We start from the raw sequence: 22,490 nt of genomic DNA, 5'->3' as shown, positions 1-22,490 counted from the left end.
ACAGGCACATAGATGTTTAATAAATCCGTGTAATTATTATAGTTAGCCATAGTCAAGAGGTCAATGATTAATTCTAGATATCATAGAACACAGGTCTCCACTACATAGGTTTTGATCAAAGCATATGCCCTGAAACAAATACCACACACAATAAAATTCTAATCAAATATGGTTTCCTTACATGACACTGGAAGGATGGAGGAACAGACCTACTTAATCTGGAATAATTTGTTGAAGGAGACCCATGCACCTGCATGATGATGTTAGAGCAGCTCATGGAGTGGTTTTCTACAAAGTCTTATCATCAAGTGAAAGGTTCATTTCATTTCCCTTGATGTGGTGGTCTGAGGTTTACAGGTTCCTGAACAGAATGTTTGCAACAATCTTGAAAAAATTGCAATCCTTTCCAAAGGGCAAGAGTTTTGATATGCTTCATTGCCAAGGAACTTATGAACACCCATATTTTCAGACTTTTAGTTTTTAGATCAGTCTCCAGTGTTTGAGGCACACTGATTTATTTTAACAGAAAAAGATATTGCATGGTGACCTAAATCACTTGATTACTTTGGCTTAAGTATCACTACCTTCCTGTGGACAAAATATAAATTTTAAGTGCAATAAATATTAGGTATTCTTTAGATGTATTATATTACTGTATTGTAAATTTGAAATAATATATTTTGATCAAACCTGAAGATTAACATTAACATAAAGCAAGATCTAATTAGCTGGTAAGATCAGAGCTGATTCTTACTGGGTATCAGCTGTTAAATGCACAGCGTTTTAACTGGAGAGTTGCAGACTCAGCTCAAGAGTGGTCTCCACCTCCTCCCTTCAAAAAAAAACAAAGAGTAACCTCCACCCAAATAATCTGACGGTTGCCAGAGGGGCAGGGAGGGGGGATGGACAAAATTGGCAAACGGGGGCAGAGAGACAGGTTTCTAGTTATGGAATAAATAAGCCATGGAGCTAAGAGGTACAGCATGGAAAATACAGTCAATGGCATAGCATTGGATGTGACAGATGGTTGCTACACTTGTGATGGGCGCAGCATAGCATACAGACTTGTCCAATCACTATGTTGTATACTGAAACTAATGGAACGTTGTGTGTCAATTATATTCAATTTAAAAAAGAAAAGTGGTCTCCAGCTGGTTCTGGGTAGTCAGTTGTTGCCATCCAGACCCAGGATGATTCTTCAACTTCAAGTCTTTGGAACAGCAAATATAATTAATTGCAAAGAGTAAAAATAATTCCATAGTAATATCTTTATATAGGTTGACTGAAACCAATTAATAACCCCAAGAAGGGAAGGAAAGTTGTTAACCCCTACTGGCTAAAACATGGGTCAATTAATTTGCTGTTTGTGGCTAAAGGTAAATTTTTAATTCAACTTTTTTTTTTTTCTTTCTTTGGCTTAGTCTTATGTCCTATTCATGGTGTTTCCTTCTGTGTGAAACATCGGTCTTCAAAACTCCCAAACACGCTAACGGATGTGGTCATCATTAGGTGCCCACTACTAGTGTGCCGAATCCAGCTTGATAGAACTATCCAGCTTGATAGAACTGATTATTAAATTTTCGGGAATTTAGTGAGCCAGTTGTTAGAGGTCGAGACATTATTAAAAATTAAAATATATAAACTTACAATTAGATACATTGTATTAAATCAAAGGTAACAAGTACTAAACACTTATCACTTCCCAATTATTTTTCTATAGCTATTATATCTTTCTATGTGTATAGTGGAAATTCTTTATGACAATGTACTACTCATGTTCATAGCAGTGGACCACGTAGGTCTCACTACATAGGTCTCTAGAGCTGATCTAGTTACCATACTTCCTGAGACTCAATACCACTTTTCCCTGGGGCGATATGATTTTATCCTAAAAATATGTCTTTATTTGAACTAGTGACATTTCTTTGTATTTCTTGCAAGTTAATGTGCCTTAAAAAAAATAAACTGTTTCAAATTCTGTTTCTGATTCCAGTATAGAAACTATATAGATGTAGGGCAGAATATCAAGGTGCAAGTCCTGATTGTGTGACCCAGAGAAGATTCTTTAACTGACAGTCTCTCAATTTCTTCATCAGAAAAAAGTTAAAACTGCAGACATTTTAGTGGTTTTTAAGGTTTAAGATTTTACAGAAATGTTTCAGGCCTGGCTATGGGAGTTTAGAAGGAGGCTTTAAGTTCACAACGTCTGAACACCCTCCTATGTTCAGCTGGAAACATTCTGCTGTTATTTACTTTGTATTGGGGGGTTTCTATATCAGATTTCTTTTGACAGTTTCCAGTCGGTACTCCCCAGCCTACCCCTAAGAACTTTATAAGTTTACAAACTTTCCAGATCAATCTATCTCTACATTCTTTTCAGTCTGCTAAATCTTTCAAGGGCAAATATAAAATGTTCACATGCATATTACAGAAACATTTAAACATTTTCCACTTTTTCTGTTCTATTATTTATACTGTCTTCTCTGATTAGAGAGTTGCAAGGAAACCAAGGTGGTCCCATAACACAGCTCAGCCCAATCTGATAGCCTGCTTTGCACAGACATATTCATTTACCAACGTACTTCTTCCTGTGAATTCTGGCCCTGATCTGAAAATTTTGCTCAGCACAGTGTTCTGCATAAGCAATACCAATCGATTGGCTTTGGCAAGAAATGAAACTGGTTTGCCATCTCACTAAGCTTCTGTATGTATGTATATGGACTTACTTTATGCTATATTTGATTTCTCTGATGGTCCCCTCTTGGTGTTGATCTTCCCATCTGTTCTGAAGGCTGCCCTTCTGTTTGGTTATCTGCCTTTTCAGCAATTTCCCATCCAACACCTGACAGTTTGGGATCAGAGCCAGAGACAAGGGTATATAGTGGTTGTACCACCAGATACCTACTGGGTCTGTCCATATGGACATTGTACAGGAGAAAGTGTTATAAGTCAAAGAAGGTAAAACACTGAGTTGTGGCTTAAAGTTCTTGTTTTGGTATTTTCTTAGCAAATAAGGAAAATATCTACTGAGCATCTTCTTAAAGGTTTTCAGGCACTAAAAGCCTTTTAGTAAGATACTCCTTGGTTAAATCTCTTCAGGCTATATCAAAATTATCTACCTTTTCCATTAATTTCCAACTCATCAATCAACCCTTCATAATTGAGCCAGTCCTCTAGTATATAACACATTCATGTAAGAGCATTAGGAAGAAAATCTACTTTTTATTTCATATAAACTTTTTATTGAAGTATAAGACGCATTAAAAGTATATACAAATTATAAGTAGACAGATTTATGAATTTTCAGGGTGAAAACACTGTCTACTCTGCATCAAGATCAAGAAATAAAATATGAACAGAACTCCAGAATCCCACTTAGCCATTTTCTAGTTACTTCTCTGCATCAGAGGAAACCACTATCATGATTTCTTATACCACGTGTGTGTATGTATGTATATGTATATATTGTTATTGTTTTTGAACATTATAAATGGAATAATATACTTGAATCTTTTGTGCTCACCTTCTTTGACTCAACTTTCTGTTTGTGAAACTCATCGACATGAATGCATGTAGTGGCCGCTCAGTAATTTCCACTGCTACATAGCATTCAGTTGTGTTTGAAAACACCACACTTTTAAAAACCAAATCCAAAAAATAATAAAAATAAAAAATAAAGATAGAAACCATATCTAGGCCACTGTTGATAAACATGTGGAGACGTTTTAGTCTTTGGCCCCTTACTACTATCTCTCTATGTGTCTTTGGGTACAAATAAATATTTATTTCTGTTGAGTGTTTCACCTATGAGTGAAATTAATGGGTGATAGGGTATACATGTGTTCAACTCTTGTAGTTACTGCCAACAGTTTTAGAAAGATTGTATTATTAGTCATGCTTGTGTAATGGATGGTCATTATATTGCTCTGAGGGTATTCTCTTTCAGAAGACAGCTTTTAATGGGCAGAGAAGTTTCGATCACTATAAGGCATGGAAATGACTATGGGGCAACTGAGAAAGGCCTCACTTATTTTCAGGCACGAGAAGGCTTTGCTAATAGCAGGTCTGAGCAGCTATTCCTTGTTTCCCAAATATATAAGAAAACAAGTTCTTGCCACCCAATGGAGGACAAAAACAGCAAGAATTGAACAGTGAGACACTTGGCAAAGACCCTGGAAATCATATAAAGTCAGAAACTATATAAATCAGCCTGGACAGATATAATAGTCAAAGTGGGCTTATTTCTTGTCTTAAAGTTAAGAACTTAAATGTGTACAACTGACAGCTTGGTTGTTGTCACCAGTGAGATCTGTAATAACAAAAAGGAAAGGAAGTATCAAGGTCAATTCACTGACCTTCAGCCATGGATCGTGCTGGGATTCCTCAGAAGACCAAAAGAATCTGATGGAACCCTGTTGCTTTAAGGCTTGAAGTCCAGCAGGATTATGCCAAAATATGATATGTACAAGGAGGACTTCAAATCACAAATTTTATTATTCCCAAATCAACCCTTCTCCACAACCACACTCTATCTCTGATCCTTCCTTGCCAACCCCTTGCTTTCTCCTTTCGGTCTTCTGTTTGCATTAATTGTATTTCCAGATATGCAACTTGGTTTATCAGCTCCTTTAGCCTCCGATGAAGTACTTATTTCCTTGTCTTCTGAATTGCCTTTCCATCTTGGCCTCTTCCCCCTACAACGATAAAAAATTCCCTTCTTCATTTAATAAACATTTATTGAGGCCCTACTCTGTGCCAGCAGCTGGACTAAATACATGCTCTGGCCTAATAGAACGTAGACACAGCTTAGTTTAGACCAAGGGGGAAAACAGGGGACAAAACGCTGTCAGTTTGTCTTTGGGGGTAGAAGACAGTCAAAAGAAAAAACAGACCCTTAGTGACTTGGGTCATTTGTTTTCATAGCACTGGATGCTGAAGAATGGAGTTCCAGACTCCTAGTGGCTAGCCCCATGAAGACCAAAGACCAAGAAAACACTGTGACCCCAGAAAACACATCTCTCCCACCACTTTCTCCTTTAAATTTGTTAATTGTACCTGAAGATGGGGACAATATGTATGACAACTTTCCCAAGAGACAAGGGACTTCCTGAAGCTTTGCTCTTTGGCTGGTAGCTTCCCTCTGTCGGAATTGAGTGCACCTGCTGGTAGGGGGCTCGTATGCCCCGATGTAGAACCTTAGATAAAACTGCTCCTTTTTTTAACTAGTCAAGATTTCAGTGTTCAGAGTGAGTAACATAAGGTGAGAGGAATATTTTAATAGGAGTTTTGTTAAGCAAGACATTTCTGCCTAGGCATGACACATATTACACTTAAAGTTCACATTTCCAAAATGTAAAAGTCACTCATTTTTTTGCAATTTAAAAAGTAGTGAAAAGTTAAAATAACTAGGTGATAGTATGGAATTTTAATAGGGAAGTAGTAAAGCAATTGTAGGGCAGTTGTAGGTTTTGAAAAGAGAAATGACATGTGAAAAATGCTCTGAAGTATTTATATATGCTTTACTGGTATGCTTGGAGCATTTTGGTTAATTCGGACCATGAGCTTGGAAGGTGATCACCTATTCAATTCTATTATTGTATAGGAAACTGTGTCTTCCAAAGCATTATAAGGTTATATTACTGAGACAGCAAAATCAAGAGTCCAAATCTTTTGCTGGCTAGTTTATCACTCTATATTGATAAATATGCTTCCTTGAAAAACCTTCTTTTGGCTTGATCCCTGCTGTTGTAAACATTTAAAAATGCTTCAGAACATTTCTTTCTGCTTAGACCATAGTGAACATAAATGAATGTTTTTTTGAATGTGTAGACTCTCACTGTGGAGTAGGGACATCTTTGGATATCATTAACGTGCAGGAGAATTGACAAAATTTGAAGAGGGGCACCTGGGTGGCTCAGTTGGTTCATCGTCTGACTCTGGATTTTGGTTCAGGTCATGACCTCTCAGTTCATAAGTTTGAACCCCGTGTCGGGCTCTGCACTGGCAGTTCAGAGCCCGTTTGGAATTCTCTCTCCTTCTCTCTCTGCCCCCACTCCACTCGTGCTCTCTCTCTCAAAATACATATATAAACTTAAAAAAAAGAAATTTTGCTTTTCGAGGGAAAGTATTGTGGACAGTTATAAACAGAAGAATTTTTGCATACAGAGAGAGCTCTATCCAAAGCCCTGCAGATACTTGACAAACCTAAATCCAGCACCTCTCACAGCGGAACTTGGTTTCTAGCCAGAGAAATGACTTGCAGGGGCTATATTAAATTTATTTGAGCAAGAAAGAACATATATGCGTACTTGAAGTGCGTAGATGGAGACTTTCTGTCATTTTCCTGATCTGTAATATGATGCTACTGTGTTACCACCTTAATTCCCCTTAGAGCTCTTCGGCTTTTAATATGCAGGCAATAAAAATTCATCAGTCTGTCCAAGAATTCTGCCATTAGGCCCTGTTGGAAATTTATGAGGAAATCCGGAAATTGTGTTCAGTTCAAAGTAAACAATGCCAGAAAAAGAACTGTGTTATATATCCACAGAGTAAATGTTTCTTTAGGAATACTAAAATTTCCCAAAATTCAGAGAAGGCAGGAATTGAAGGAATCTTGGTGATAATACAAGGAGGCACTGAGCCTTCCTCACAGCATTATTGAAGAACTACAGGATAGAAGTAAAAGAAACATAACGTGATAGCATCCTAACATAAGCATGTTTTTGTTCATCTGCTACAGAGGATTTTTCTGTTTAGTGACTTTAAGAAAATTCCATTAGCCTGCATTAAAACAAGATATTACTGAGGTGTATCTTATGGATTACTTATAGGCAAGGGGTTCATGGGAAATGGGAATAGCAGGCTTTGTGTCAGAAAATCTCATTTTGTTTGCCCTTAGTCTTTATAAGAATTGCCTGAATCAACTGATCTAATTCCCTTTGGACCGCAGTTCAATTGAGACAACTGGATTTTGTCATTTACACCCTTAGACCCAGAATATTTTAAGGGATCCTGGCACCATTCCAGAGTCTAGAGACCACAGCTAGCATTACTCAGCCTGCCAAAATTGGGCTCAGGGGCGGGGAAGCGATGAGAATGTCACATACACTTTCTCACAATAGTGACACTGCCAGTGTAGCAAACCAACTTGTATAGCAATTAACAAAAATAGATGACACAATCACACTTATTCTTTTATATTTATACCAACAGCCTCCTCACAAAAGGGTATTTTTCAAGACACTTCTGATTTGTTGGATTAAGGTATGGTAATGTTTAAAAAACAACAACAACACCTATTAACCCTAACTAAAAATCGTTAGCATTCCCCCCATTAAAAGTCCAGAATCTGTCATCGTGTAGTCAAAACAGCCTTTGACTTAATCTGCCATCTTGACGACTTGAGCCACGCTTCTTTTTTATTTTACACCTGAAGGTGCAACTGCAAATTCTTCGTGACCTGTCAGGGGCCTTGACTTTCTCCGAGGGGTGCTACCGACGATCCAAGACCCACCCCGGCGTGCCAAGGCAAAGGGCCAAGGTAGCGGAAGGACGCCTGGACACCCTCGCCCACGAGGGCTCTTTTAAGTTCTGCTGACTTGGCCGTAGCCTGCGGTGTTGGGTTCTCGCGCAGTCAGGTGCTGCCGGGGGGCAGGCGCAGTTATTTGTGACTGCGGGGTGGAGACCCGAGTGCCGGGCGGAGGAGTAGGCGGGATCCGCCCCCTTCGCCGGCATCTCGCGGCCGGAGACCCCCCGGTCGCCCCAGCTGAAGGCCCCCTACAGGGTACCCCAGGCCGCACGTTTGTAGGGGTCGCTCTCGGGCAGCATCGAACCTCCGCACACCGACTTCTCGCGAGGTTTCGGCGCCCCCCCGCCCTCCTCTCCCGCCCGCTCCTAGTTCTGGTGCGGGCAGCTCCCGCAATGGCTGCACTGCGGAGGCTCCTGTGGCCGCCGCCGCGGCTCCCGCCTCCGCCCTCCCCTCACCATCCCTTCCCAGGGGCGTGGGGGCGGCCGGCGGGCATAGCCCCGGGCCCGCCTGGCCGGCCCTTCTCCTGCCGGGAGGAGGAAGAGGGGGCTGTGGCTGAGGCGGCTTGGAGGCGGCGGAGGCGCTGGGGGGAGCTGAGCATCGCGGCGGCAGCCGGCGGGGGTCTGGTCGGCCTCGTGTGCTACCAGCTGTACGGGGACCCTAGGGCCGACTCCGCCTGGACACCCGCCCTCGAGCGCCCCTCGGAGAGCTCGGCCTCAGAGCCGGAGGACCCGCCCCGCGGCCGGGGGCTGATTCCCATCCCCGTGGCGGCTGCCAAGGAAACGGTAGGTGCGTGAGCGCGTGCGCGCTCTGGGGCTGCCCCGAAGGTGACGCTGGAGGGTAGGGCCCCCAGGTGTTCCACCTGAGCTCGGGGAGGGGACGTGTGACAGTCATGCTCGGTGCGCTGGGGACTGTGGGCCCCTGTGACACCGGACATCGGAGGTTGTGGCAGCGTGAGCTCTGCGGCCGCAGACGGGGACCTCCTGTGAGTGAGACTGAGACCTAGGCCAGGCGGGCAGCCCAGGGGTTGGTCACCCAGCTGTTGGGAAGATACAGATGATGCTGCCATCGAGGCCAGGACCTTAAAGGTGGCTGCAGGTACCACCTGCCAACCAAAACCTCAAACCAAGACAAAATAAAACGAGAAAACGGCCGCCAAGAAGTCAACAGGCAGAAAGTGGGGAGCTGGGTATTTGAGAGATAGGAACTGTCAGGCTGGGCCAGACAACAGCAAATGATCCAGGAGGTCCAGTGCCGTAGGAGGAGCTTTGAAGCAGTGGTCTGAGGTCTTAGGAGCGGCTGCATTATTGTATAGCAGTTTAGTAGTCCCAAGGGTATTCTACTTCCGGCCCCCCAATTCCGTCCTCAAGACAGAAATTCTTTTAAGTATAGGACAGCACAAATAGGAAACTGAATGAAGCTAACTCCTACAGAAGATCTTCAAATGGAAATGTTCAAGTATCATTATGTCATTAATAATATAAGGTAAAGATGAGAGAGTAAGACAAGTGAGTAAAGGGGTACGATGTGTTTTTTGTTTTGTTTTGTTTTTTTTTCCTATCAGTATGTTTAATAGTCATGTAAATGACTAGGAGTTATCTAGGAAAATTTCCTTTTTAAGACTTAAGAGTGTGAAGGGCTTAGATGACAGTAATTTAGAAAAGAGACAGCTATTCTGTTTTTAACTTTAATGAAAGATATAGATGCTTTATTCTTTGCCCAAATATATGTTGGTTATATGATGTAAGTGCATTAGTTCTTTTGGTGGAAGTTAATGCATTTAAACCCAGGAATCTACTATATGGACCTTCTAATTGCAAATCACAAATACATAGCATAAAGTACTTTCATACGATGAATATTTAAAATACTAGCAGCAGATACCCTCAACTGTCATCTCCTACTCCTCTTCTCCCTTCCTCCTGATTGACCAAGACAGAATTTTTAATCAACCATGGTTGATCTGGGAACAGATTGGGCAGGTAGGGAGCATTACAACAGTATTTTCTTCTTTTTAAAAATTAATATTCCTTTTAAAGTTAAGAGACAGTATCATGTAGTTTTTTGTTTGTTTGTTTTTTGTTGTTTTTTTTTTTTTGACAGAGAGAGACAGTGTGAGCAGGGGACGGGCAGAGAGAGAGGGAGACACAGAATCCGAAGCAGGCTCCAGGCTCTGAGCTGTCAGCACAGAGCCCGATGCGGGGCTCGAACTCACAAACTGAGATCATGACCTGAGCCGAAGTCGGAGGCTCAACCAACTGAGCCACCCAGGCGCCCCAGTATCATGTAGTTTTTAAAAGACCACGCTTAATGAGTGTCTTCCTCATAGAATTAGGGGAGTTAAATGAGTTAATACATTTTAGTTAAAATTGTAGTGAGCATTACACTAGCATGTAGTGAGGGTTCAGTAAATTTGTTTTTGTAATTTTATTCATGTATTTACTTATGTATATTTATTATGACATAATTGGTGTTTGTAAAAATTCCTATAAAAATAATACCAAAGCCCTTTTGTCTTACTCTTCCCGAGTCTCCATTCATACAATTTGATTGTTACTCCTTTTGTAATCGACTTTTTTCCCTGCTCTGAAAACTTTTATAATTTCTTTTTACCCCTGGTATTTGAAACTTTCACAATAATGAGCTTTCTGTGGGCATTTTTTTCCCATTTACTGTATTGGAACTTGAGGAATAGAATATGGAAATTCATGTTAAAAGTTCTGTATACTTTTCTTGTATTATTTCTTTGACAATTTCGCCTTATCCATTTTCTCTGTTTTCTTTTTCTGGAACCTCTGTTAGCTTGAAGTTACACCTCCCAACAGATCCCAATCTAATCTTCTATTCTGACTTTTTAATCTTTTTGTTTGCTTGCTTGTTTGTATGGGAAATATCTTTGACTTTATCTCCTATCTGTCCTGTTGAGAGTTTTATTTCAGCTAGGCTGGTTTTAAATTCAAAACTATTTTTTGTTCTCTAATGTTCTTGTGGTGTAGCATTTTGTTTTATTTTTTGGCTGCTAAATTTATGGCTGCTAATAATCTATATTAAGGATATTAATTATAGTTTTGTTTTTAAATTCTCTTACCCTTTATGCATTGTATTGTTTCTTCTAGGTTCGATTTTATTCTTGTTTGATTTTTTAAGCCCTCACTTTCAATTTGGAGGTTTTCCTCACATATCTGGGGTTGTTGCCTATCTATATATGAGAGCTACTCAGAACTATTTGTTTTGTGTGTGTGTGTGTGCATTAAAATGTTTATGCTGTCAACCTGTGGTCTAAAGCAAAATTGGGGTAATCATAGAAATTATTGAATATAAAACTTAATATGCTTGTCTATAATGCTGTTTCACGATGTCTATTTGCTGATATATATACTTACAATTTACCTTCCTTTCTGTCAGTATATTTTCTTCTCTGAACTATTCAGAATGGATTCAGCAGCATTGGCTGATCATTTCAAGAGAGTTTGGGTAGGAATAGAGTATGCAGCAAGCACAATTAAATGCATTTACATGCAAAACTAAGTAATGTGCAGAATTTAAATTTTGCCTTATCCTGCAGATAGTTTTTAATACTTGTATGTTCTTCATACAGAAGAAAGTGTTCCTTGCTTCACAAGGTCATGAGATTCTCCTGGGGCCCACAAATGCTGAGGCTGGACTTCTAGGCCTGATGCCTTTATATTGAACAAAATCAATCTTCCAAACCCCACTTCTGTTTGAACTCCACACTGTTGATTTTTCTCTTGGAATGGCAGAAAAGGACAACTTCTTCTAGAAAAAGACAGATACTCACAAGATAAATTTGTATAGCATCAACTGCAGCCATCTTTACCACATTTGGACTGTAGATGTTCAATTAATTGGTCCACTTAAAATTTTGGTGAAAGCAGGGAGCTATGAAATAGTACATATATAATATAGATTTTATTTTATCAATTTAAAACATTTAAGTGTAAATGCCTCTGTTAATTTGGATGTGAAATCAGGTTATTTTCTTTGAGGAGGAATCAAATGATTGGTGTTCTCCTTATCTTTGCATTAATTGCTTCTATAATTTATCACCTGTAATTTCCAGATTCATTTATACAAAGTACATTTGTAAACTAACGTAATCTCAGAACCCTTCTAGATTGCTATGATTTGTTTTTAAAGCCAGGTATATTGAGTTATGTTTTTTTGGGTGTATGTGTGTATGTAATCACCATCTGTCACCATACATTATTACAATCTTACTGACTGTAGTCCCTATGCTGTACTTTATATCTCCATGACTTATTTATTTTATAACTAGAAGTTTATACCTCTTAATCCTCTTAACTATTTTGCTTATCCTCCCACCCACCTCCCTTCTGGAAGCCACCAGTTTTTTCTTTGTATTTAAAGTCTGTTTATTCATTTGTTTGTTTTGTTTTTTAGATCCCACATAATCATGAAATCATATCAATTTGTCTTTCACTGTTGGACTTATTTCACTTAGCATAATACCATCTAGGTCCAACCATGTTGTCACAAATGGTAAGGATCTCGTTCCTTTTTATGACTGAGTAATATTCCATTATGTATATGTGCATGCCCCATCTTCTTTATGTATTTATTTATTAGTAGACACTAGGTTGTTTCCATGTCTTGGCTATTGTAAATAACACTGTGATAAACATACGAGTCACGTATCTTTTTGAGTTAGCATATACCTTTAGTCTTATACCTTTTTTCTTTGGGTAAATGCCTAGTAGTGGAGTTACTGGTACTCAGAAGCTATTTGTACATGAGGATGGCTTTTAATTTGGTGACCTAGACTTTTTAATAGAGTGGTATCCAAATGTCAGTGTTTTGTAAGTCCTTTTCTCTGGTGTCATTGAGTTACTTCAAAGAATAGGAAAGGTTGGAGGAGCTGTAGTCTAGATGCAGGTGCACGCGCACCTGTATGTGAGAGCCTGTGTGTTGGAGAAGTCTCCAATGATGTTCTTACCTGTCGTTATCTAATGCTCTGTTTGCAGCCCCATCACTTCCTCTACTTTCACAGCTCCTTGGATTCCCAAGACCTTCCCTTTCTGGGGTCTGTAACTCGAATCAGCTTACTTCCATTTGGTCTCTTCCTCCACGATACTCCTGTATTGCCTTTGTTCGTCTAACTCACTTATCACTGCTGCATCTCCTCCATTTTATAAAACTTTCATAAATTCTCTTAATCGTTTTGGTCTCCTTTTCTCTGGCTTAGTTCATGTATGCTTCTACCTTTATTTTTTTAAATTTTTTTTAATGTTTATTTATTTTCGAGAGAGACAGTGGGGGAGGGGCGGAGAGAGAGGGGGACAGAGGATCCAAAGCGAGCTCCATGCTGACAGCAGAGAGCCTGACATGGGGCTTGAACTCACGAATCACGAGATGATGACTTGAGCTGAAGCTGGACGCTTCACCGAATGAGCCACCCGAGCACCCCTGCTTCTACCTTAAAAAAAAAAAAAAATTCCTTTACTGTGATATTAATGTGTTTAAGAGAGGAAGGGGTTGAAAGAAACTCATGAGGTCTGTCTGCCATTTTGTCAGAAATATTTTAAACCTGTGTTGCCACTTCATTTATTATGCTTTTCTCCCCCCCTTTTTTTTATTATGCTTTTATTATGAATTTCTTGAGGTAGTAGAAATGATTCCTTTTGAGGTTTAAAACTGTACTAAGAAAGTTGATGCTTAAAGCCTCTTTTACTCATCATGTTACACTAAATATAAGCCTAGCAATAAATTAACCTGTACATGTGATGAGAGTGTATAATTTAACTGATAGGCATGAACAGCAGTAGCTTACAGATCCACAGTTCTATTACTGTAACCTTGAAGATTTTTGTTTTTAAAACATTGCCTCTCAACTTCCTGCAGAAGGCTTTCCCTTACTCTATTAAAATACCCCTGCTTATCCTACACTCCCAGATGATGACTTTTGCAATTCTATGTTAATTGTCTTCTCTGCTTTTTTTAGCCCTTTAAGAGGCATCGTGTTGGTCTTGGTCACCTTTATATCTTCATTGCTTGGTATGGGGCCTAACCCTGGTAGACACACAATAAATATTTGTCAAGTGAATAAGCCCATGCTAAACATTTACATGGGACACACACACTGAAAAGCACAACCACATTCTGTGAGAACTAATAGTTTTAGTATTTTGTTCCACTAAATGCTGGTTATTTATAACATTAGAATTGGGAAGACTTTAGTCAAGGTCAAAATTCCAGGCTTTGGGAGACCAATCACGTGACACTATTTATTTTAATTGTGCAAGTTTGGCCTGCCAAAATTTCTCAGTAGACATGGCCTTTATTAATATTATAAAAAGATGTTGACAAGATTCTGCTTAGAACCTTACAAAAGCATTATTTTTTATTAGGGGAAAAAATTTTGTTCTAGAACTGCCTTTTTGTTTAAGGTCCAGAGTAAAAAAATTTAGATTGCTTAATACACTTTCATCCATATTTTACTTATTGTGCAGAACACATCTATTTTTGACTTGCATCTCTTAAAAAGTTTTAAGCAACTTAATTTAGTTTTACTCTCAAATGGAGAAGACAACAATATTTGTATCTCTTTGGTAGAGTTCTATAATAATTGCCAATAATCATGCATTTTTAATTTATTTCACTGTATATCTTTCCCAACTTCTTTTTAAGGTAACGCATTTTGAGACATGAGGTTATGCTTATTCTTTCCCAGAATATTGAAGAATTTGCTAGATGTATAAATGTAGAAGATTCCCAACTTTTTATAGACTGAGAGAAGCCACAAAGATGTAAAACTGAAGATAGGCTAATTCTGTGTAGAAGAACATTGTTGTAGAGAAGGCTAAATTAAGTGCCTGATCCCCTCTTTGGTCACTCTGTGACAAATCCACCAAATTCTACCCTCATTCCTTCTAGTGGCCTGTGTTACAGATTCACATACTATGATTTGGGTGTATGTATATATCTTTTTTCTAAGTAAATCACAGAATAAAATTTGGATGAATTTGAAAAAAAATATATCCTCTTTCTGGTTACATCAAACTAAGAGTTATAAAACCATGTGCCTCTTTTGTCTGGGTTGCAATGAAAGATAGTTACAACATTTTATAGGTATCTTTTTATTCAGATTCACGCTGGGAATTAGGAATTGAAACTGTCATGACTTTCCACTTAAATTTAAAAAAAAAATCTCATCTCTAATTCTCTTCTAAGACTTGGAAATTGTCAAATAATGCACAGCGGTCAGTTTGAATGAAGGTGTATACAGGTATTTTCCTTTGATCTATATAATCTCCCCTTAAAAAAAAAAAAAAGAAAAACATTTAATTCTATTTTGAATTGGAATTCAGGTAAATAGTATTTGGGCTTAACGTGACTTCCTAAATGATTCTAACATTCTCACATGTAATTCTGTTTATGTAATTTGAGACTGGACTGTTTATGAGTACTAAGTAAAATGTAGCTTCCCTCTCATTGATTGAATAAATAATTTATCTTTAATAATTTTTGAAAAATGGATGCCATTTTCTACCTAATGATTAAAGACACTTGAGATTATTAAAACAATTATATTAGTCCTAAATTTTTGAAGTGCCATTGAGGGAGGTTTCATTCATTCTCCATACAGGACATAAGCTTTGTAGGTCATAAGGTTTTAATAAATTCTTATTTAATAACTGAATGACTGAATTCTAAATCCCGAAATAAGTTATAATATCTTATGATTACAGTTCTTTAGAAAGCTTGCTTTTACAAAATCATCTCATCCATGCAAATTTGCATTTGACTTTAGAGATTAGAAAATTAGTGCAAGATAAAATAATGGATGTATTACCTCATTGTGTTATCTGTGAGGATTAATGATTGGACATGGAGTCATAGCATTTGTAGTAGATGTGAATTAATAACTAATTTCAGTTTCATGAAGTAGTAAACGCAGAGTACATACATTTTTGTTTCCTTCTCTCGCTCTAAGCATATGAAAAGCCAGAAGATTTATTCTCTTTCGAGTCCTTAGTCTTTCAGTATTAAATACTTTGTTTATCTTATTTTGAGATGGTTGCTTACTCTTGATTTTGGCTCAGGTCATGATCTCCAAGGTCGTGAGTTCGAGCCCCACATGGGGCTCTGTGCTGGCCAGCACGGAGCCTTCTTGGGATTCTGTTTCCCTCTCTCTCTGCCTCTCCCCTGCGCTCACCCTCTCTCAAAAATAAATAAATAAACATTAAAAAAGAAAGAGGCATAAGGATACACTGACGGATTTTTAGCATGAGGCATGAGGATGATATAATCAAATTTGCTTTTTTGGACTATTACTTGACTGGATGGGGAATTAGAGGGAGGGATGGAATGCTAAAAAGGAGGAGGCCAGGTAAGATGCTGTTGCTTCTCTGATGAGAATGTCAGAGGGTATGATTCTCTATATTCTTTAATTTAAAAAAATGCGTGTTGGACAGTTTTTATCCGTAATATTTCTTTAGACAATAAATGGTTATGACTTTAGTAGAAGAATAGCAATGAAGCAATGAGAATTTGCCGCATTGGAGAGAGATTAAGGAGGTAGGATCAACAGGATTGGATTTTAGGGATGAGAGAGTTGGAAGAGTCCGGGGTGATACTCACGTGTTTGTCTTGGGCTCTAGGTGGACTGTGCAGCAAGTTCACAGAGACCGGGTCCTCAGGAGGAAAAAGTTGGGGGGAGTGTGCAAGGATTATGTTTTTAATTTGTACAGTGGATCAAGGTGTCTTTTGGACAGCGGAAGAGAAATCTCCAGTTGGATACACATAGGTCAGAAGCTCAGGGGAGAAATCTGTACTATAGCAATAGATTTGGAAATCATCAAGTGTTGAAAGTCATAAGAATGGATGACATTGTTCAGAATATGTAGAACATGAAGAGAAAAGCACGTAAGGAAAGAGTCCTGGTGAGCATCAGTGATTTAAAAGACTGTCAGTAAATAGAACTATGCAAAAAGCCGAGAAGTAAGGTCTAGACAGGTAAAGCCAGGAGAGTCGTGGAAGCCAACAAAAGATAGTACTTCAGATAAGTGCTCTAGTCAGTTTCAGTGAGCTCAGCCAGAGGAGGTCTTCATAGACGAGAAAGTGAAAGTGTTCACTGGATTCAGCAATGCGATCATGGGTGATCTTGGTGAGGTCTTAGAGGTGAAAATCAGATGATAGTTGGAGAAGTTGAGATAAAGTTAAAGAAAAGAGGATGTGGGCAAGATAAGGTATGTGTGGGCAATCCTTTTATAAATTTGGCCTTGAAGGGGAGGAAGGAGAGACAGTAGTAGATTAAGAAACGTGGAATTGATTTTTTTGCTTTTGGATGAAAGATCCTTAAATATGTTTAAAAGCTGAAGGAAAGAAGAGGAACACTAAACCCCAAGGAAGAAGAGGGGATAATTGATTTGCCAGGGACCAAGATACAGATGAGAAATGAAAGTTAAAGCCCAAAAGAAAAAATGTAATCTTAGATAATAGGAACAATGCCATTTCCAGTGTGTAGGAGGAAGGGATGGGAAGACGCAGAGATTATACATGTTCACTGGCAACTACCTGAAGGAGTTCTTGCCTGATGGCTTCTGTTTGCTCTGAAATAGAAGATGATGTCATCTTCTGAGAGCAAGATAATAGAAATTTGTAGAGAAACCATGATAGAGATTTGGGGGAGAGTGGCATATTGAAATGGCCATTAAAAAAACAAACAAACAAACAAACAAGAAACCAACTAGAAAACCATGAAATCTTTTAATTTCCTCATGTTTTCTATTTGCAAGGTTAAATATGAGTTTTTAAATGGCAAAATGAGTTTTTAACTTGCTCATGAAATGTAGTTTTTCAATGAATATTTTTACATGATCACAGCTTTTGCTGTTTTAATTCTTCTTTATGTTATTCCACTTTTTAAGATATATAAACCTTAGTAGTATGATCTAATTAGTACTTTTTTTACCCATGATGTAATATTTAACTCACATAGGAAATGCAGCAAACTTATAATACAGTAGAGATTTTATTCTTCTGTTTAAACTTGATGGGCAAGTTTAAACTGGAGATTATTAATTCGCACTGATCTCCTGTAATTGTTGTAGCAAACACTGAGAATTTGAGTAACTTTGCTTTGTTTAGTGTAAACACTCTTGTGTTGAAGAAAAATGTGTTTAAAAAAATCAAACAAGTTTTATTTGTGATATTATCTAGCGTTAAAAAAAACACTTAGTCATTTGTGTACTAAACAGGATTTTCTAGATATGCTTTTTATCTTCCTCTTTGAGTAACCCTTTACCTCTTTATTCTCTGACATATTGATAGATTATGTAAGCTAAGTAAAATGTGGAAATTCAGTGCTGTATCATTACTTGATTATCATAGTAAGTTTTCATTGAAGAATTATTTTTCCAAATTGGGAAAGTAGAATTCATGTTTTCTGCTTTATTCCCCATTCACTAAATTACATTTTACTCATTTTAATACTCAACTCCATCTCCAGAATTTAGAATATAGCAAGTGTGTATAAAAGAATTTCAAATGATTCCATTTTTTCTGCTCTTTGATAAGGATGATATCTATCAAATTGATAATGTAAATATTCTGTAGTTGAGATATTTAGATTATCCCTTTCTCTGGAAGGGATATAAGGGATTATTCAAACGGCTTGGAACAATTCAAAATGAATTTTCCTAACCAGCTTCACATCAGGTCAGAAAGGTTCCCATGGGTTTAAGGTCCAGTTTAAGCTAGCTCCAGCCTGTTAAAATGAGTTATATTCAAATAGGATCATCTAAACTTCTTCCAACTACAGCTGACCCTTGAACAACAGGGGTTTGTATTGTGCAGGTCCACTTATATGCAGGTTTTTCCCCCGTAAATATGGTACCATAAATGTATTTTCCTTATGATTTTCTTAAAACATTATCTTTTCTCTAGCTTACTTTATTTTATCATAAGAATACAGCATATAATATAACACAAAATATTTGTTAGTCGACTTTTCATGTTATAGGTAGGGCTTCCTGTTAACAGGAGGCTATTGGTAGTTAAGTTTGGGGGGAATCAAAGGTTATACATGGATTTTCAACTGCACAGGGTTTGGCGCCCCTAAGTCCTGCGTTGTTCAAGGGTCAACTGTAATTTTATTCTAAAACTTTACTACTCTAAAGATGGGATGAGACTTATGATTCTCTCTCTATATACAAACAACATTCATTTTTCGTCCCCAAGAGATTAAGAAAGGTTTTGAAGCTATTACTATGTCAACCTTAATGATGGAGCCCTAAGGGCAGTGGTAGGCGGCTTTTGGACAAGGGTTTGTGGTGAAAGGAGATCAGTGTGACTCAAACTTTCTTTGTCACATGGCTTTCTCCATACTGATTCCAAATATCCAAATAAATGGGTCACATTAGGATTTTATGTCCTCCTCGTAGAGAATACAGTCCTAGTGACTGTACCGGTTCAGTGCTGTGCACATGTACTGTCACATATGTTCTCCTCTGATCTGCCAGCCCTGGTGATTACGTGATCCTCATGAAAGCCAGATAAGAGTTTTGATTCAAGTATTTTGTAACACAGACTTAATCAAAGTGAATACATCCTATTTGGGGAGTAAGATTAAAATCTCTAATTCGTACTTTGATCTGATATTCTAAGTTTTATTAGAAATACAAATACTGGATGTTATTATGAACTAAATATTTAATTATCAAAAAATAATACATATATATCACCAAATATTTAAAACGTAGAATTTATCCTGAATTATTATAGTAGTTATTGTCAAATTTTTATAAAACTGCAGGCAGGCGGGCAAACTTATCAAGGTTCCTGCCATTTGCTGGCAAATTCTAGGAGAGTAGCACTTTGTGCCTTTGGTGTTTTACCCGCATCCCTCGCCCAGCAGAATTCAGAACATGGCTTAAGCCAGAGATTGGGTTGCACACTGATCTTTAGTAGAATGGTGAAAATTGAAAATTGGAAGGTTATGAAGAAGTGAACCAGAGAGGGATTATCTGAATGTCAGGTAAATAAGAGCAGAAGTTACTCAGGTACCCAGGAGTGTATTATTTGATTTTAGGCTGATAGAGAAGTTCTTAAAATGGGTCTCTTTCGTATTTTTGGTGGTGTGTTTTATTAAGGAAGTTCTCTTAGAATCTACAAAGATAGTGGCTTTTTTTTTTTTTTTTTTTTTAGAAAGCTGCATTCTTAAATGTACTGTAAAATTCAAGCATCTGCAGCTGTGCCTTCTTAATTATAGGAGCGCAGAGTGGCTCCCTAGGGAGTTAGTTTAATTCCTGTGGTACTAGTACTAGGACTCAAGGTATGGTGAGACAGAGGGGTCAGAGGTACCTAACCTAGAAAAATTGGTGAAGGAGGGCACTGTGGTATCCTGCTGGTTCACTCATAGCACCACATCCTAATCCAAAAGCGATTGTGATCCTCATGTAATTGTCTAGCTTGGGACGATATAGAGCTTCCTCCCTTTCTTTTCCCTCACTTCCTCCCTCCACAATGATCTGCTTACTCATTGCTACTTCTGAGTGCCCTTTCCAACAGCTTTAAACTCAGGGATTAAAGAGATATGGAAATAACATAGGCTGAAATAAGAGAAAACAAGGTACAGCAAAGAGCAGATGGCTTGGGATCAAGAGAAATGAGTCAAGATAATGACTTTGCCTTTACTTACCTTGACCCCCTGTATAGCAGGGTCAGCACCTTTTAATTGCCTTTCACAAGTCTCAAAAAAGCACTTTTATTTACATTTTATTGGCCAGAATATAGTCAAAATAGTCATTTTTTTTAGCTTATGTAACTGCAACAAAGCCTGATGAATGTTACCTTTATTTTATGTGCTATTGTGCCTAGCTAAAAATCAGAGTTCTCTTTGTAGGGAAAAAAGAGAATGAGTAATAGGTATCTATCAGTCTTTCTTAGGTGTGAAGTATATTGTATTAGGAAAATGACTTTTTTTTTTGAAACTGACTTCTAAATGAAATGAAAATGCTCATAAATAATGAAATGCCCATTTAATAAAATAAATGGTTTAGACTTCTGGTTCTTGTAATACAGCATACTATAAATCTGTCATAAAAATATTTCAGGCATTCTTTTAAATACCTTACTGTACTCAGGAAATTAAGGGAAATTGCCAGGGGCAGAAATAGGGAGGAAACTAACTAGAACAGCATGAGCTGTGGCTTACGTGGGCGAGCGATGGGTTATTATTCATAGAATTATAGGGACTTGGATTTTAATGCCGACTTAAGGATAGAAACAAGACCTTGAAAAGTTGAAGCTGAGACACCTAGAGCCCTCATCAGAAGAATGGACTAGAAAAATATCATTCCTCTCATTTTGATGACAAGGAGACCTGTAGATGTCTGCCTGAACTCCACATGGGAAAAAAAATCTGAGAATGTATAAACATGGTCCCTTACTACCTCATATGGGTTCAGAGTTAGAACTTACGTTACCCAAACAGAAAAAAAGCTGATGTCGCTGACAGAAAGAAATACAAAACTTTTTTGAAGGGAAATACCTTGAACATTAACTATATGTAATTCCTACAGAGAAGGTCTGGAAGAGGATAAACTCATAATCCAAAGGTACAAAATATATGAAGTTTTATTAAAAAAAAAAAAGTTAAACTGAATGGATTCCTAACAAAGAATAGGATAATTTGGTTGAATCTGTAATTTAAGTATTTGAGAATGATTAAAGATAGTGAAAACTCAGTATGAAAAAGAATAGGTAGATTACAATAAAGAATCAAATAGAATTTCTAGAAATGTGAAATACAGACATTGAAGGTTAGGTAGGTAAGGCAGCATATAGGACATAATTGAAGAGGCAATTAGTAATCTGGAAGATAATTTTGAAGAAACTACACAGAATATAACACACTTTTAAAGAATTGGTAAATAGGAAAATTTGAGAGACATGAAAAATAAACTGGGTCTAAAATTTGTCTCTTAAGGGGTTACAGACTGAGAGAGAGAAGCAGTGTCCTAAGAGAAATAGTTAAACAGTTCTCAGAAAAGAACAAAGATGTTAATTCCCAGATTTAGAAAGCATAAACAAAGATACATCTGTATTTAGTCAGAATGTAGGAAAACTGTAAAATCAAAGATAAAGAGAAGCAGGACAGGTTTATACTAGGGATAGTAGTTGGCCTGATTGAAGGAAGGCTAATTTGTGGCAATGGATAGAAGCCCGAAGACAGTATAATATGTCTTCAAAATGCTGAGAGAAAGTAACTGCCGTCTTAGGTTTCTATACCTAACTAAATTGTCACTTAGGAATGAGTATAAAATAAATTCATTTTTAAGGATTGCAACAGTTTACCAGTTTCGGATCATCTTTGAAAGACCTATTAAAGAGTGGATATGAGGAAGAAATTAACATAAAATAAAGGGTGAAATTCAAGAAGGAATAGTGAATAAATAAATAAATAGAACTACTCTATAATCCAGCAATTGCATTATTAGGTATGTACCCAAAGGATACAAAAATACAGATTCGAAGGGATACACACACCCTGGTGTTTGTAGCAGCATCATCAACAATACCCAGACTATGGAGAGACCCAAATACCAAATGTCCGTCGACTAATGATGAATGGATAAACGAGATGTGGTGTATATATACAATGAATATTACTCAGCCATTAAAAAGAATGAAATCCTGGGTTGCCTGGGTGGCTCAGTCAGTTAAGCGCCCAACTTCAGGGTCAGATCATGATCTTGGACTTTGTCAGCACAGAGCCCGATGTGCAGCTCGAACTCACAGCTTGGAGCCTGGAGCCTACTTTGGATTCTGTGTCTCCCTCTCTCTCTGCCATTCCCCCACTTGCACTCTCTCTCTCTCTCTCTCTCAAAAATAAACATTAAAGGGGGTGCCTGGGTGGCTCAGTCGATTAAGCGTCTGACTTCAGCTCAGGTCATGATCTCACAGTCTGTGAGTTTGAGGCCAG

At 38.0% G+C, this 22,490-nt stretch overlaps 1 protein-coding gene across 3 annotated transcripts in view; it reads left to right on the top strand.

Moving 5' to 3' along the window:
• Positions 1–7,758: 7,758 nt before the first annotated feature.
• Positions 7,759–22,490, top strand: part of MICU3 (mitochondrial calcium uptake family member 3) — a 107,652-nt gene continuing 92,920 nt past the window's right edge. For all 3 annotated transcript variants that reach the window (XM_042934399.1, XM_042934398.1, XM_042934400.1), the window contains exon 1: positions 7,759–8,310. In XM_042934399.1, coding sequence (XP_042790333.1) covers positions 7,921–8,310 — 390 coding nt within the window. In that variant the 5' untranslated portion in view covers positions 7,759–7,920. The remainder of the gene's footprint in view (positions 8,311–22,490) is intronic.

This window comes from Panthera leo, chromosome B1 (genome assembly GCF_018350215.1).
Source record: "Panthera leo isolate Ple1 chromosome B1, P.leo_Ple1_pat1.1, whole genome shotgun sequence".
Lineage (NCBI taxonomy): Eukaryota > Metazoa > Chordata > Mammalia > Carnivora > Felidae > Panthera > Panthera leo.
Note: the sequence above shows the minus strand (reverse complement) of the source record. Positions and strands in the feature narration are given on the sequence as shown.